At 32.4% G+C, this 18,309-nt stretch overlaps 1 protein-coding gene and 1 long non-coding RNA gene across 5 annotated transcripts; one reads left to right on the forward strand and one right to left on the reverse strand.

Moving 5' to 3' along the window:
* Positions 1–200: 200 nt before the first annotated feature.
* LOC148228584 (uncharacterized) lies at positions 201–4,425 on the reverse strand. The gene is made up of 2 exons (XR_015811728.1): positions 1,499–4,425; positions 201–1,432 (listed from the first exon to the last, which is right to left on the reverse strand). It is a non-coding gene; the product is annotated as an uncharacterized LOC148228584 (long non-coding RNA).
* On the forward strand, positions 201–18,214 carry REPTOR (repressed by TOR). 4 transcript variants are annotated; one of them, XM_088200662.1, is made up of 8 exons: positions 201–1,104; positions 3,482–3,562; positions 9,860–10,248; positions 11,084–11,334; positions 11,409–11,525; positions 11,805–11,882; positions 13,436–13,559; positions 13,629–18,214. In XM_088200662.1, the coding sequence occupies exons 1-7, from the start codon at positions 409–411 to the stop codon at positions 13,528–13,530; spliced, it is 1,707 nt and encodes a 568-aa protein (XP_088056788.1). In that variant the 5' UTR covers positions 201–408; the 3' UTR covers positions 13,531–13,559; positions 13,629–18,214. The 4 variants fall into 4 exon arrangements, with proteins under 4 accessions (XP_088056788.1, XP_088056789.1, XP_088056790.1 ...); XM_088200663.1 differs by lacking the exon at positions 11,805–11,882; XM_088200664.1 differs by lacking the exon at positions 3,482–3,562.
* The last annotated feature ends 95 nt before the right edge of the window (positions 18,215–18,309 follow it).

The raw sequence follows: 18,309 nt of genomic DNA on the forward strand, positions 1-18,309 counted from the left end.
ACAGTTGCGGCGGCTGCGCGCGCATTGGATGCGATCTCACAACAGCTATTCGGGCTTCGCCGAGAGAGAGAGAAGGGTGAAACGACGCGCGATCGGTGCGAGCGAGAACGCGGCTGCATCGTGCGGGCGCTGTTGTCAAAATGTGTAGAAAAAACGAGTCGCAAGACCTTCTATATGAAAGGCGCCGATACAGCCCGTTCGCGTGTTTGCGTGTTTGCGTCCGGTCCGTGCACGTGCGGTCCATTGTTTACTAGTCGCGCGGGGGCCGAGAGAGCCCCAGCGCCCCGAGCCCGCGCCTGCGTCCGCGCCCCCGCCCCTCGACAAGGGGCCCCTCTCGAATCTTCGCCCTCGGCCTCGTCGCCGTTCAAGGCCGTTGGCCGTCCGCCGTCTGGAGGTAAACAAAGCAGAATGTCGGAGTCCGCGGTGAAGCGCGAGCCGATGTCGGAGTCGACGGTGAAGCGCGAGCCCGCGTTCGAGTCGGCCTCCGTGCCCATCCCCGCCCGTCGCACCCCCGACTTCTCCTTCGAGCTGGAGCTGTGCGCCCAGGAGTCCAATATGTACCAGTCGCTGGACCAGACCTCGCTCTACGGCCGCATCGGCGATCACTTCAGGATGGACGACGACGACATCTTTCAGGTGGACAAGGCGGACCTGATCCAGGGTCCCACTCTGGCCGAGCTCAACGCCAACGACGATACCCTTCTCGAAGACCTCAACTTCGACGACCTCGTCCTCCCCGAAGACAACGACTACTACCTACAGATAGGAGACTCCATGGCCGCCCTCCGCTCCGCAGCTCCGTCTCTCGAGATTCATCCCCCGGCGATGGCTCATCCGTCCCCCGTCCACTTCGGAGGATCGTCCAGCCCGGTGGACGCCTTCGGTAGAAACTTAGGCGGCGCCTTTTCCCCGGGCAGCGCTCACAGCAGCCAAGCCAGCAGCCTCCACGACAGTCAGCGCAGCTCTCCCAGGCCCGGCCTGCAAGAACTGCTGGCGACCGTCAACAGACCGCCGCCTTCGATACCGACCGCCTCTCCGCTGCAGAGACACGTCGCGGCCGCTCGACTCTCTTCTTCGGCTCCGACTCACCTCAGCTTGGAACAGGTACGCCCCGATGCAAAAACAAATACTATTGCATAATCCTATGTAACTATGCACATGATTCACTGCTATATAATCGATACATTGTATGAGTAGAAACGTAATTAAACTTAAATTTACATATAAACATGCACAGCTTTGACAGATTCTAAACGTAATTAAATAGAAAATCGATTCGCCTATCATGCGGAATACATTCTAGTAATAATGCAGTTTCAATTCTTTAAAATATAATATAAAACAAACCTTTTTGCACGTTTTTCTGGACTACAACATCCGAGTTTTAAGGAATTAGGAATTGAGTTTTTTTATAAATAAACTTATTCTGTTACTTCATAAAATATAATGAAGATGTCAATTTATATCTAAAGTTTTTTTTCAATTGCTAAAAACGTACATATAATATCTATTTAGAAATCGTGCCGTACAAGTTGTAGTGGAAACGCTCAGTTATGTAGCTTTCGTATTGAGACTTTTTATAACAATATTACGACTTATAATAAGTGAGAATCCAATGAAATATATCTAAACCGAATTTTGACCAATAGGAGAGCGTAAAAAACCGTTATCCCTTCTCAGAAGTCAAAAATCCACTTCAAAGGCAATAAAATCGTGCCATCGCTGTAGCACTTGATGAATGATCATTTTTGGTCACAGTCATTAACGCAACTTTTAAGAATAATATCCCCCACAATACTTTGTTAAACACTCTTATATCTATAGCTATAGCAATATGCGAGATGTGATATCTGTCTATATTTATTCTTCCGCTTATTTTCCCCTGAGAGATGAGTTGGCTTAATTTGTATTTCAGACTTATCTAATAAAAGTTCTAAAACTATAATTACTTTTTGAACTTTTATTAGGTTAGGCTTGGGTTTGAACAGCAAGTGGACGTTTCATAACTGTCAAATTAAATTTCATAGACATATTAGAGCAGCATATAATTTCGCTAGCACCTATCAGTTAAATTATATTTTCACTAGTAAAAATATATATTTACTGGGTTAAATGTATTTGGACTTCACTAGTGAAAATATAAAACCTTACTATTCACTGTAACATTTATACATTGCATATAAATAAATAATGATCAGTATATAAATGTATGTATATATTACTACATATGGAAAACTTGAAATATAATAATAATTTTACTGGCACCTGCCAGATAAAATATATAATTTCACTAGTATAAATATATATCTACTGGTGAAAACTTACTCCGCTATGAAATGGCATATGTAAAAAAATACTTTCGGGATAGATTCAAATTTTGCTTTTATTTTCCTTGAGAATTTTTGGTTTAAAATGAGGGAAGTCATTTCAGCTTTTTTTAATATTTGCATTTCATTAAGATTCATAGTATTTAAATAAATGACGTCTCTGCTCGGTCAACACTAAAAAAATAGATACATTATTCCTATTGATTTACAAGAGATAAAAAAATAAATACCTGCCATTGAGAAAGTCCACAGCTGCATAGTACAAATTTGTAAATATGCGTAATTTATGGAATTTCGGCAATTACACGGTGTTATTATTGCTTTGTATTCGACTGTCTTTTGGTTGGTTATCAGCTGTTCTAAATAATGTAAGGACAAGAAGATAATTTTTGCAAAAACATGTTACACATGTATTGTTAAAATACATGTGTTTTTCTAGTTAGTGAAATATTAATTTTGAAATTAAAAAAATTAAAATAATTTAATTATTAAAAAAACGGACATATATATTCGATATTCGAATATTCAGATTAAAGATTCTAGTTTCGACCTTTGATCGATTATTCTTAATTTGTTAATCAATTTTTTCTGGGGTAGGAACAAAAGTTGGCTAGTTAGTTGTCGTTTTTTTAATATTTTTATTTAATTGAGATTCATTAAATGACATGCAATTTTCTGGCTAAATTCAAAGAGGGGCAAATGCCCTCACCTGCTCCCCTCAAATTACTTCCTTTCTGGAGACATCAAACACGGTAAAGAGTTAAGTTGTCCTCTGAGTCAATTCGGTTTTATATAAGTCGGAAGCAAAGCGAAAATCTGGAGTCCGCTATGCCTTCTAGTTCTCGATCCTTTGACAAATCCAGATGATCTGGAGGCGGAACTAGAATCTGTGTTTTTGTTTAATACAAATCTTATTAGACTCTGTCCCAATGAAGAAAATGAATTTCAGTGGTTTATACTATAGAAAGTTGTAATTCAATGACATGATATCCATGGTTTACTGTTTTTTTGGGGTATTGTTAAACATACTTATTCATATTATTACTGCTTGATACAGTGCTTACAATGAACATTTGTGGTATACTTCTGTAACACAGCTTGCATAGTCGACTGCCTTTTCATGGTCACGAATAAGTTTTTTTTTCTTTGTACAGGATGATCCAATTCGAGTTTCCGATGTTGGCAGCACTGTAAATCAGACAGCTGTCAATAATCACACGTTCAAAGTTTCAAATGTAAGTTTGCAATAACACATTTATGTAATAGATTATTTAACCACTGCTCAATGCGTTAAAATTGTACAATTGTTCTACAGAAATAACAATTCTGTATTAATTGTGTATCAAAATTTACCGAAGATTGTGGTCAATTTTATCGTCCTACTAAGTAAACAATCCACAACATAGTGAAAGTGTGTCCAAAGACCCGGAACTGTCGATTCGTCGGCGTTCGCAGCTTTTGGGCTTTTCTTTTGGCTTCCTTTGACGCATTTTGCATCTGAACTTTTACCTATACCTGTATAAAATTCAGATAACACAAGAACTGAAGCACAGAGACCACGGATAGCGAAGAATTTACGCAGATTGGGTGTTAGAGCAGCAGGAAGTTGATCTTCTCTGGTGAGGCACATTTCCACCTCTCTGGATGTGTTAATAAGCAAAATTGCCGCATATGGGACGAGGAAAATCATGTTATTTGTAAGAGCATTACATGCCCAAAAAGTGACTTTGATGTGCATTGTGGTCAGGCGGAGTCATTACATTTTTGTTTTGAAACGATGAAGGTTTGACTGTAACAGTCAACGATGAGCTCGATAGGTGCATGATAACCAATTATTTTTGGTGTGAAAGACATGTGGTCCCAACGAGACGGCGCATCTTGCCACACATCGGGTTCAACGTTGGATGTTTTTCTTGAAAACTTCCCAGGTCTTATTATTTCACGTTTTGGTGACGTCAACTGACCGCCAAGATCATGCGACTTTGGATTTTTTTTGTGGGGTTACGCTAAGAGTCATCTCTATACCGACAAACTCGAAATATTGGAGCACCTAAAAACCAATATCCGCCAAGTTATAGCCAGGATATCGCTCGAAATAGTCATCGAAAATCACATGGAAAGAATTGGAAAGATTATTTTTGAAAATTAAATACATCAAATATTCGATTAATAAAAAAAAAATGCGAATATGTCCTTAAATTTTAAAAAGTTCAGAAACTGAAGATGGATCACTTTTTTTCATTATGCCTGCTCTACACTCTCTGGAAGTTGTCCGAACCGAAGTTACAACTGAAGTTGGCTGAGATCTACGACTTCGAGTAAGTGCCCACACTGTCGCAAATTTCATATGCCCGCGCGCTTCGCGGCGCGAATGACGTCTGAACGGCAGCTTCTATCACGTACAGCCGGCATATTTGCGCACAATCGAAAAAAGTGCCAAATAATCGCAATTTTTAAATTGTTTGTATTAAAATTACGCTACTGATAATTATAAAAGTTTGTGTGGGCACTCACCATTACAATATCAATGAAAACTTTTCGGTCGTAAATATTCAATTTACGCATAATCTTTGTCGGCTTTTGCAAAATGCCATAAGGCATAAAAATGATATCAGAATACGAACACCACATGTGCGACTATCCTAGAATTTGTTGCCATCGATTCCAAATAAGAATTCGTTATGGTGTGACATATATATAAACCGATCTAGGAAAATACATAAGGATATTGGAAAAGATTTTTTTTAACAAAATCAAGTACCACTAATTATTTTTTAATTATTTAATTTTATATGAAAAAAAATTATAATAACGATATCTGATAAAATATACTACCAAAAATATAATTAATCCCTTTTGGTGCCCTAAAATATTCAAAGATGTCAGTAAGAGTCTGTTGAAGATCGAGTTTCATAAAAGCATGTTAACATGCGTCCCACGGTAGGATAGCAGCGCTCGACATGCGTGTTAACCATAGGGCGCCTACGCGCATATTGAAATTGAACCAAGTTACTCGTATTATCTCAGTTTGCGAAACACCATGTCATTATCTCTCTCACTCGTCACAACACGGGAGAGAGCGAAAGGGGAAGTATCTCACCGCTCGCACTCGAAAGAGCTTTTTTGACTCGGAAAAATGCCGACAATGTTCGGAAGTGCTCGAAGCTGGCCAAGTCGCTGAATTACCCTCACTTTACCTCCCGTTCTCAGTAACCTCGGACAACTTCCGAGAGATTTTAGAGCAGGCAGAACCGAACTCGACCGGAGTAACCCCGAAGTAACCCACTATATTCTTCGTCCTTGGCCAACTTCCAGAGAGTGTAATGCAGGCATTACATTTGCAATAACATTTTATAAATTAACGATAATTTATCTATTCTTTCTGTGTTTGTTGACAGTAGTTGTATCAATAATGCTACTTAGTAACAGGATATTTTGTGTTTTGATGTTTTCAATCCTAAATCAACAATGGCAGTAAAGATAAAATAATCTCAGTTAAGCTATATTATGCTTTGAGTTTCAACTCGGTCATAATACGACAATAGCAGTTAAAAGCATTTATAATGCAATGGACAGAGATACCATTAAATTTAGCAAGTGTCAAATGTAGTTCTAAAAATTTCGTTCTGCGAATTTTGACATTGAATATCTACGCAAAGGCGGGTAGTCCTTAGGGATTTTTAGTGAGGTTATTAGAACTGCCATCAAAGCAGGTCCGAGATTAACGATGCAGAAGTTAGCACAAAAGCTCAACGTGTCATCTATGTCAGTTCAGACATACAAAAATTTAAGAAAGGTGCTAATTTGCAGAATATGGGTATCTTATATATAATTGTTCTAATCTCATAAACTGTCTAAGAAAAACCTCGCGCAGCGAATCTCAATATAATTGATACTTGTAGAACAGAAAGATTTATTTTTGAGCTCAATTGTTACTGAAAATGAAAAGTGGATCCTTTACATGCGACATAAAAGGCAGTGGTTGGACCCAATCAACTCACAATTCCATTACTCCCTAATAAGAGAATGTTAAGCGTTTGGTGGGACATGAAAGGCATAATTCATTATGAGTTATTGGATTATAGGCAGACAATTACGACAGACAGTGTTACAAAAACGGATATAAAAAACGACATTAAAGAATTTATTGCTTCCAAAAATACATTATTTTTCGAATCACACATAAAAAATTGATTAACATGTGGATAATAATTGTACAAAAAGATGAAGAATATATAATTTAGTAAAAGTATTACACGTTTTAATTTTTAACTCATATAACCCGCACTTTTATGAAACAACCTGTAATGTTTGACCTCTTAATCAGGCAGTTTCTTATTACGTGATTAAAATTAGTTGATTCTGAACTGGCAGTTAAATTTGTTGAATTTAAATTAAAATTCATTAAAATTTGAAAGCTATTTTTTCATCTAACAAATACTCCCAAACATTTCAAATTTTGATTCGTCAGACCATAAAACTTAGCACCAATCTTCAAGTTGGTAATATCAATGCCTTTTAGGCCCAGTTGTTTTTCTTCTTTTTGTTTTATCGTCGTAACAAAGGTTTTTTGACAACAATGTGTTCTACAAGTTTCGCTACCCTTAATCAATTTTGAACGGTTGACACTGATGTTTTTTTCAACACCATTCTTTTTCACTTATATTATTATTTCTGTTACCGTAAGTCTTCTATTCCTTTTACTTGAAATTACTATATGCTGATCCCGTTGTTTTGATGTAATTTTATGACTTCCAGATCGAGGTTTATTTACAATTTAGTCCTGAATCTTTATATATTTTACTAGCTTCCTGCACTGTTATCTTAGAAATATTTAATTTTTATGCAATATATCGCCGAGCTCTTGCACTGGTGAAGAGTGACAATTGCAATTATTTTTCTGTCCCATTGTAGCAAAAGATTTTATTTTTAACGCCCCCAAAACCAATGCGTGTAAACAGTACAATAGTAAGAAGTTCAATAAGTCTGAACTAAATAAAGAAAAAGGAACAAAAATTCTCAGATTGTGATTTGTATAATTTCGAATGCACATAAATTAATATGCATAGAAAATAAACATATTGGAAAATTTTTAATTGGATAACAATATTTTGAACATCGTTGCAGATTTTGATTTTGGAATGACAAAGATAGCTTGTTGTGCTGCTGTGCAAGTCAATGCATGAGCGTGTTCCGAGGCAAAAAGCTGGGTTTTGATAATCATGGAAGAACAAAGTCCCTCAGTACCGTGTAGAAATGTATACATATTCCTTCAGATACAAATATTTTAGAATCATTAGGTCATATGAAAATCTAGTTTTAAAAGTTGGAACTCCAATCCATTCAATGAAACTAGTTGTATGTCAAAACGTTGCTACAGAATTTAATTGAAAAGGCGAAAATATCTACCGACGTGTCTTTTAACTTTAAAAGATCGCAATTTCCGGTATTCACACTTTATGTGTTCTTTCTTGAATTTAAATGCGAAGAGTATCAATATTTTTAAGCTAAATTATTATTTATCACCAGGAAAACCCTAGACAAAAGATTAGCATTAAGGATAAAAATGACAAAACCAGCAGTAATTTATAATAAAATAGAAAAATAATATCAAACCTCTGTATAAAACTAAAATAAAAGAGGATGAAATAAAAAGGCAGGAAAGAACTTTCTTTGACTTTCTTGTTTCAAGCTGTTTATTTTTTAATGATACTAGACAATTTTTGAAATTGCACTTGAAAGGATGTGTGTTATTTTGCGAAGTTTTGTGTAAAATATATCAATTCTAAGGATCAGAAGCTTGAAGACCCAAAATATACCCAAACAAATAAAAAGGAAGCACTTTTGAATAAACATAGTATACATGCAACTATAAGGCATTGGAGAAGGAATGCTTTTTTTAAAGGTGGTAATCTGCCAATGGAATGACTGATTTGTTCAACATAGAGGATAAATCTACTGCAACTAGATATAAATAAATATTTCATCATCTTGAAATTCCATCGGAAATTTGTATTTTCAGTAAATATTAATGCCTAAAATAAAAATAAAACTATCAAAAGTCTTTAAAGACGAATGGTGTAAAATACCCGCCGAAATGATTTAAAATCGGTAGAAAAGTATACCCAGGAAAATCAAGTGTCAAAGCCGCAAAGGTGTACACATTAAATTAATTAAATTATTACTGTTATTTTGTATATTTAAATACAAATCTTTGCATTAAACATATTTGAGGTGCATAAAGATTTTAGTATTGTATGACTGAAATTAGTTTTGAGGTCAATAAAACTGCATTGATAGTTGCGACATAAGACCCTCTGAAATCCCTCTGTGGTATTTCTTTTGAAATCTATTTATTCGAAATATACATAATAGGCAACACAATTACTATGTCTTAAGGGAACTTACTCAAGATTGCAATTATATTCTTCTATTTTCCCCAAACACGTGTAGATAATATGTTATTAAAAGATCATTGCTTATCTTCAAACGTAATCAGTAATTGACCTATCTCAGTCGTAGTTGCACTTTTCAACAATATTGAATAGAAATTTTAATGTTTTTTTAGACCTTGTAGTTATGCAAGTTGTAAAATATCTCTTCGATTTATTTTATATTTACACAAACACCTAAACCTTTTCAACATCACGTCTTTATATGGTTATTGCTTAAATTAAATTATATTTTATCTTTAGAGATTATTGACATTTTCAAGTTATCACTTTTTTATGGCTATACTTGCACATTTTTATCAACATTGTTTTTAGAGCCATTGTTGCGACTGCAACGATGACTTGTATGTATTGATGAACTTTGCCAATCTATGAAAGTCGATGATTTGTAAATTAAAATAGTTTTATATATGACACATTACTCATTGTTAATCATAATTAAAGGCTCATACATATTTAATTTGATAATAGTTAACGATATTCACATTATAGAAACATTAAGATTACTCAAATTTGTTTTTAACGTGTACGTTTCTATGAATGCGTTAAAATAATCTATAGTGGAGTAAATTATTTTAATATTAGTTTCGGAATTTTCTAATCCACTCATACATTTGCTGGACTAACAGACATGCGTCACCATACTGTACTTCATCACAACACTATTCTAAAGAATCAATGACAGTGCTGATTTACTTTGGTGCGTTTGTTTTATGATTCTTACTGTCAACTTTGGTCACTGTTCAAAGTATGTGTAACATAAAAGAGATTAGAGCGTTGTTGTAAATTTTTGTGGCAATTTTAAGGTTTTTATTTGGCTCACCTTGCTATTGGACACACCTCTTATTTGATATGTCTTGTTTCTCATTAATATTTATTATTAGAGATCATGTTATTGACAAACAAACTAGATCTAGGACATTCCTCTAATAGTTTAAAAATAATAGTACATTGTCCTGTTTATTGTTTAAAGAATTATTTCTTGGCAATGATTCAAGTTTGACGGCTCAATATTCCCGAGAATTCGATATTTTAAGAATTTTGCTCTATACGTTTTTTCATTGAATAATACTATTTTAGATATGGCAGAGGCGCGAACCGCGCAAACATTTGCTGTCAACCGGTTCGTTGGCCGAGGCTGGATCCACGTCCTCGCTGTCGACTGGCGGCGTTTTGAGTCCGGGTGCCCACGAGGACCTGTCTCAAGATGAAGACTCGGACGAGGATAGCGATAGATACGAAGACTTTTCTTCGGACGCCGATTCCGATAATGAAGATGAATCCAAGGCTCAGCGCAAGAAACCGAATCCCAAAGGCGAACGCTACTTTTGGCAATACAACATTCAAGCCAAAGGACCGAAAGGTCAAAGGCTCGTGTTAAAGACTAAACTGGAAGATCCTCACGTTTTGAATGAGGTCACCGATCCCGTTTTTAGTCCGAGCTGTAGTCTCCGCGGCATAAAGCACAGGTAAAAGTAACATGCAATAATAAATAGAGCTGTAGAGTAGAGTGGAGTAAAAGTATCATATGAATTAGCAAACCCTCATATATTTTGTATAACATAACATAATACTTAAATATTTTAGTATAGCATATAAATTGCTACCTATTATTGAACTTTCACTGACATACAATTGCTTCTGTTTCTCCCCACTGTTATTTGACACAAGCTATTGAGATCAAGCACTAACCCAACAATCATGAAAACAAGTAAATCTGTATTGCATATGTTGTAATTATTTTAGAGGACAATATAATGAGCAATATATAAAATGTTCCATAAAACGAATTGTTTGTGCATTACGGTTTGACAGATTATTTGTGAGAGAGCATTGGTCAGGACAGTGAACACCTTATGAATAACTCTACAACGTATCCTTTCTTGAAGAAAAAATCTGAAGATTTACCTTACATAAATGCACAAAAAATTCGTTTTATGGAACAAAATATTTATTTTAATGCACCAATTATTTTATTGTATTTAGAAAAAATTGTGCTAAATAGATTAAAAATAATAATTTCTATATTTCCAAAATTAGTTAATAATCGAAATCTTTTTAAAATTATTGAAATATGAAAATATCATCTTAACACGTGTTCTTTGTTATCTAGCAACAACCGACGATATAAATATCGATACAATTATAGTTAAACTGGTGTTATCTGGTTACTTAATGCACGTGTATTTAATGAACTGAAATCAATGGATTAACCTAAATATAAAAATAGAAATGAATATACTGTTCTAACTTTAATTAATCTACTTATTAGCAAATTTGTGATACTCTTTTATTTATTTTCAGCGGAAAAGCGAGGAAAGGCGACGGGAACGACTTGACGCCGAATCCGAAAAAGTTGTACAATATCGGCAAGGAATTGGACAATTTGGGAAAGATCATCAACGACATGACGCCGGTGAGCGAGTTGCCTTTTAACGTCAGGCCCAAAACGAGGAAAGAGAAGAACAAGTTAGCCTCGAGGGCGTGCAGGCTGAAGAAGAAGGCGCAGCACGAGGCCAACAAGTTGAAGCTGTACGGATTGCAGCAAGAGCATAGTCCGTATTATAATGATATGATAAAATGCGTGTAATGTGTGAGACTGGATATTGATTGTTTGATCAACTTGCAGGGCAACTGATGTACGGTATATCTCAGATGAAACATCTCATTGTGAAAAAGTGCATGGAAAATAATGGACAGATTGATTTGAATATGCAAGTTGATAAAATCGTTAAAGGCGCTACAAGTGAGAGCTTTTTTATTATTATATATTATTATCATATACTATAATATTAAAATTATATGGAAGAATTTAGATGAGTTCTGTCCACTTTTCAATGTAGACAAATTTTGGGTTTGTCTCAAAGAATTTGAGCAAAGGAATACATTCACATTCATCATCTCTTAGACGAAAATATATGAATCATTCCTAATTCTAGTCGTCTTATATTTATTTTGATTGCAAATGTTTTTGTTGTGGTTGATTTTTATTTTCTCATTATTTATAATAAAATATTTTAAACAGCTTCATTGAGTGAGGATATCGAAGACAGGAAGATACTCGGTGTATCTACACGCCGGTGTCGAACTCGCAGCTTGCAAGGTAACAAACAATTCTCGGTCGTTAAATTTTTTTCTGTGAATGTCATTATTTCTGTTTATTTTTTGAGAGAAATATATAGTTGGAAGGATCTAAAACACATACTTTTTGAAAATTATATTTGTTATAAATTACATTTCATAGTTTTTTATGGAATAAAACATATTTTTTTTCTGGAAAATTTGAGTCACTCATAGCTGATATCATGTTCAACTTAATGTCCTATTTGGGCTACCTTCAATTGAAATACTACACAGCAAACAAAGTTAAAGAGAATATATTTGTAAAATAATATTCTCAATATTTAGTTTTGTCACTTTTATAGTATTGGGTTAGTCATAATGTTTTGAAGAAACAATGATTTATTGTTATTTATTGTCAGATTATTGCCCCCTTGAAATCATAAAAAGTAAATCATTTTTATATTCAAGGAATATTCGGATACAAAATGCAGAAAATATTTTTTTTTGGGATTTATTTAGAACTCTTTTTTCTTATTTTTGAACATGGAAAAAAGTTTATTTTTATTTAAAAAAAATACTCTATTAGTACCATTTTTATTTCACTAACAGTTATACAAAAAATCTATCCAAATAATGCTGCAAATATCTAAACATTTGAGCAATTCAAATTATATTGTTTTTGCTACCTGCTTCTTTGATAAATATTGCATTTGACGTTGATTGTTATCATTCAGAATCTATTTTTCGTGCAACATTAGCCATACATAAAAATTAGAAAATTTCCAATGTTTCCAAACCTTCCAGATTTTTTTGCCACTCATTGTCGCTGCGACAAAGGATTTGTAAACTTTGCCTCCGTAGTAAAACCATAGTGGAAACAACATTATTGCCAACTTTAAAAACAATATTCTTTTCAAATATCACTTGTATATCTATTTACTTTTAATTATTCTTAAGGTTGTGTTTAATTTACATGTATTATTTATTATATGTATAAAAATTCCTATATATTTTAAGGAAATAAAACATGTTTTTGGAGGGGTAATACATAAATACAAAAAATTTAATTTTGCAAAAGTTCTTTCAATCAGTTCAATACTATTATGGTTATATAATTACAATTGGGTTAGTTATCAGTTACAACACGCACTATTATTATATGTTTTGTGTTATCTATAATAATTATAAAGTAATATCATATTTAATAATACATTTGAGTAAATAATAATGCTTTTGACAATTCCATTGTATTAATTAAATCGTTTGAAATTTAACCTTGCTCTATTCTCGGACTTCTGAAAGCAGCACTTCTAAGAAAGTTTTTAAATTCTTGAATGTCATTGCTAACCGTTTTATGCGTTGTAATTTCCTGAGTTCATTTGCTATTAATGGCATCAGATATTCGTAATATAAGTGGACAGAACTTATCGAACAATTTTGTTTATGTTTGATAAATGTGCTGCATTCTGCTACTAACTAAATTGGAAAATCATGGTAATTTACATAATTGATGTTTACCCTTATATGGATCATCTTTGTGTTATTTTATATAATCTATTTTTTATGAATCACCAATCGATTTTATTTTTACAGAGGTGAAGATAGCTGGTCATTCTTCAGAGTTTGTAAATCGAATATTGGATAAAATAAAAGCAGGCGTACCCGACGGAGGTCTGAACGACATGTGAGTGCAAACGGATAAAAAAAGACATTGAAGGTAAAACTTTCATACTTTCATCCCTACAGTGGCATAATTTGAACGATGTTTAATAAAAATTTTTTTAAGGTTGATTTCGTTTTCATTATCTGAATATTTCATGGCGTATTATGATAAATTCAATTGGATCGTATATTGGAATACAAAACCTGAAGCTCGTTTTGCCTGTAATCGTAAGGAACACATGTAATCATAAGAAGCACAAAACTTGAATAACGGTTTTACTAACGTACCTAAAGTAGCATCGCTTGCGACACGTACGAGTGTCGATTTTTATATAAAATATTTATATCAAAACGTAAAAGGTTTCACATGTTGCAAAATTTAAAGATTTATAAAAAACCTCGTTAATTCAAAACCCAGATTTTTAAAGAAATTTTATAATACATAAAATTCCGATAATATTAGTTAGTGTTAAAATAAAAATAAAGTAAATCATTTTTTATACGTATATACTTGAAAATCATAAAAAAACATTTGTCATTTGATATGACTTTTTTTATTGGAAATATTAATATTATTCTACAGCATTAAAAGCTTAACTTTATGCAATTGAATTTCAATATATATTATTCAATTTAATTCGCACACACTTATAGAATATAATGAAAATTAGTCATCTGACATCTTGATTTAAAATTGTTCATATTGGTGTTTTTATTGAATTTAAAAGTTTATTGAATCAACGGTTTTAAAACAAAGAAGGTTGATATAAAAATAATATATATTTTAATAAAAAAAGGCCTTAGAATTAAGCAACCGATTTTGACGGTTACTCTCTGATAATAGACATATTGGGGTTTTATTATAATTATATTTTAAAGTGTCTTGGGAGATCTCGAAGGTGCACACTTAGCGAACGTTGTCGTCTTATATTTCTAAATAGTTGGGTTAAATTTGTAAGAGGAGACATCTATCAGGAATACGAGATAGGTGGGATTTATATGTTAGTTGTTATTTTGGGTCAGAATTAAAAAAAATATAGAATTAACGAGGTTTTACTGTATTACATATTCACATAGAATCCGCTGGCGGTCGTTGAGTTATTTTTGCTTTTATAAAGAGTTTAGTTTAGAGTTTATTCGACTATATTATATTCCACACATATATATTTTTTATATTTGTACTTGATTACCGTGATTATACACACATGATAATGGTGTATGTCTGTAGATCTATGTATCTACTTGCATAGTTAAGCGCGTGATTTGTAATATGCCATTGTTTGAGAAAACCATAGATTATTAATATTGTTTTTTTGATGTATTTTTTTAAGAATATGCGTAGGATAGATTTGAGATGACACAATACTACTTGACGTATATGTATATTTGAAACTTGTTGTTTTGTTTGACAAATGACCAAAAAAAAATCATATGTGTACTATTATTATGAATATTTTGGTGAAGATCTTTATTTTATCTGTTTTAATATTTTAAGTTTTGTTAAACTTATTGAAAATTTATCTGTAGTTTTTTTTAGACTTTGCCTATGAAGTATATTTTGTAATACATACAAATATTATAACACTTATTGAAAAATGTGTATATTATTGTGTACGTTAGAGTTTATTGTAATTGCATTATAAATGTGTATTTATGTACTTTATGTAAATGTTTGGGAGTTATAATGTAAAATAATGCCTTTTTGAAGATCTATATCGCGGAATTGTAAACACCGGAACGGTTGTGATTGTAACGGGAACACAAAAGAGAGATTGTTCATTATCAATGTATTTTTTATATTGTACTCGTAAATTGTGCGTTGTCAGACAACGACTTATCTTAAGGGGTTCTTTATGAAAAGTGGTCAAATTGTCTCAATAATTTTCATAATCGATTATGCTTTATTTTAATAATGTTATAATCATAGCCTTGATATGATAAATTTCATCTGTTAAATGTATCGCTCTATCATTCAAAAGATAAACGAATATATTTGCTCTTCTATAACTAAAATATGAACTATTTTCTGCAATGATCTTTCAGAGAGATAGAGATAATGAATTTGTTCATTGTTTATATAAATTAAATTGTATTATTTTCGGTTATGAAAATAGTTGAAACGGCGTATGTGCCTATAATTCAGGGGTTCCCAACCTTTTCCATGCCCACACCTGAGTTCGCACTTTCTTATTTTTTGAAACACGTGGTGTACAAATTAAATAATCAGTAGAAATTAGATTATAAAATCAACACCAATTGTGAATATAAAATTCAATTATTTTTGTCAAAACGTGGAACTTTCATAATGATTGCGATCTGATTTAAGCATTTGGATTCAGATACACAGAAATGGAATAAGTACAGTTTTGGGAATATTCAGTGCTGAAAATCAACATTTCTTTACTACTTTTTGTCGAATCATTCATACAAGCGAAAAAATCACTTCAGGTTCGGAACTCCTGTCATGAAAAATAGTACGATATAATATATACGTGTATATAAACAAAATAATTAAAGGTCATTATCAACTGCTAATATGTTGACTTTCGACGTTTTGATACTGAACCTATTCGCTCTTAAAAAATAATTAATTTTGAGCAATAAAACAAAAAAAATGTTTTTGGAAACGAAAGTACAAAGATTTAGAATTGCAGGCTTATGAGATAATTTGATACTCTTTGTTCCTTTATTACTTGTCCGTATTCGGGTCGAGTGCCAATAAGATGATATTGCCATTTTAATACATATACATTTACAATGTGATTTGTCTTATGCCGAATGTTAAAACACAAATCACAAAGCTCGATGTAACGCAGCAGGCGGTGAAAAATCTCAAAAGGCAAAAATAAGATATCAATTATTGTATAAGCTTTAACTTAAATGTGATGTTGATGTACCTTTATTTACGTTTAACCTATAAGTTGTAATGATACATTATTATTATGCTTGAAAGACGGCATTGCCGATCGTGTCTATGTCATATGTGTAATGTTGTTTTAGGGTCTTTTTTTACGTTTTTTTTTTTGTTATGTTAAGTTACGGTTTTAATTTATTTTATTTTTACTGTTACAGTCATATGCGCTTAGAACGTAAATTATAATAATAATGATGGTGTAAATTTGTTAAGTTGGTAATCATATTGTGATAAATTTTAATACAAAAAAAAGTTCAACAGATATATATATATATGCACACATTATTACGTATTATATAATATGTAACCACAAATTTAATGTTTATCGAATTCATAATTTTATAACGTTTAAAGATGTTGATAAAACTCTATGAAGGAAAAGTATATATGTAATAAATATTTATAAATGTGGATGTATTTTTGTGATAAACTTATGCTGTAAGCTTTAATGCTAAATTTTAATTGTTTATATTTTTTCATGAAATTAATACTCCATAAGGTAAAAATACATAATGGTTTAGTTTCATTTGTATTTTATTATAATGTAACGCCCTATTCCTGTACTTTATCATAATAAGGTTTGTCAGGTTTTCGCTACTAATAATGCCATGCATAATATTTTATAATTTGCTACGCTCACTTATCAATACAATAAAATAAAGGGAGCAATAAAAAATATGAACAGTTAATTTATTATGTGGAGGTTCATATGTATTTTCTTGTATAATCTCAAAATTACATTCTTATGCTCTGATTTTTTTTATTGTAGTAGATTGATATAATGTATAAATACCCAATATGTATGATTTCCAATGGTTATCTATGTATGTTTGTTAAATTATCAATATTGATACTCTGTTTCTAAAAACAAATTTTAGATTATTCATTTTTAATCAGAACACTAGACAAGTAAGAATATGAGATGTCTGTAAAGTGTATTTTCTATGAAATATATATTTATGGGTATCTATCGTTAGGATTTAATTACTGTTTAAGGATTACGATAAGTACAACTTTTTTAGTTTGCGAGCAGACCAAATTTGATAGATTGAAAAACTTTTACGCGGTTAAGGGATAAATACATAAACATGTTTTTGTTTGTTGATAATTACTCATAACTTTTGCAGTAAGATTTATTTATTGCTGGTTGATAAATGTTTCTGATTTCCACATTGCAAAAGTTGTTTTCTGTTTTTATTAATTGAATTAAAATTTTATATAGTGTAATGATCATCAGTAAGGTAAATCAGGCAATACATTTTGAAATACTTTTATAAAATTTTTAACATGACACTATAAGAACATGTTGACTTTTTTATAATCAATAACAAAAATAAATTGGGCCAGAAAAATTCCATCATCAAACGCTTTGTATTATTGGTCTTGCTTTTTTGTGTTCTGAAATTTTAATGGTTTTACTGATTTTTCATATTTCAAAATTGATTTCCAAACCAAATGAACTTATTTAACATGTTCTTGTTGTGTAATGCCAATTGTTTCATATTAACAATTTATATGATTAAAGTGATGCCGCTCTTTGTTTATTAAAGTATTAAAATACAACCTACCTCATTGTTGTGCAGCGTAAAAACAATATTGTAACCATTGTATCACCAATCTTTTCTATTCGTTTTTCTCTCTTTGTACAATTGTCATTACCAATCTGCGATGATTATGGGCTGTGTAATAGAATGTCTAGTTTTTACAGTTATTGGGAAGGTATACTGAAAAATAATGTCGAATTAAAAATTGTAACTGTATTATCTAAATATATATACATATATTTTATCACGTGCTCTTGCAATGTTTTCATTTTCCTATCTTATCCTTATGTTTATGATCCAATGTCAAGTTTGCATAAATTTAATATTTGCATTCGTGTTATCGCGTC

This window comes from Plectrocnemia conspersa, unplaced genomic scaffold (assembly GCF_051122295.1).
Source record: "Plectrocnemia conspersa isolate PC_06_02 unplaced genomic scaffold, ASM5112229v1 ptg000012l, whole genome shotgun sequence".
NCBI classification, from domain to species: Eukaryota; Metazoa; Arthropoda; class Insecta; order Trichoptera; family Polycentropodidae; genus Plectrocnemia; species Plectrocnemia conspersa.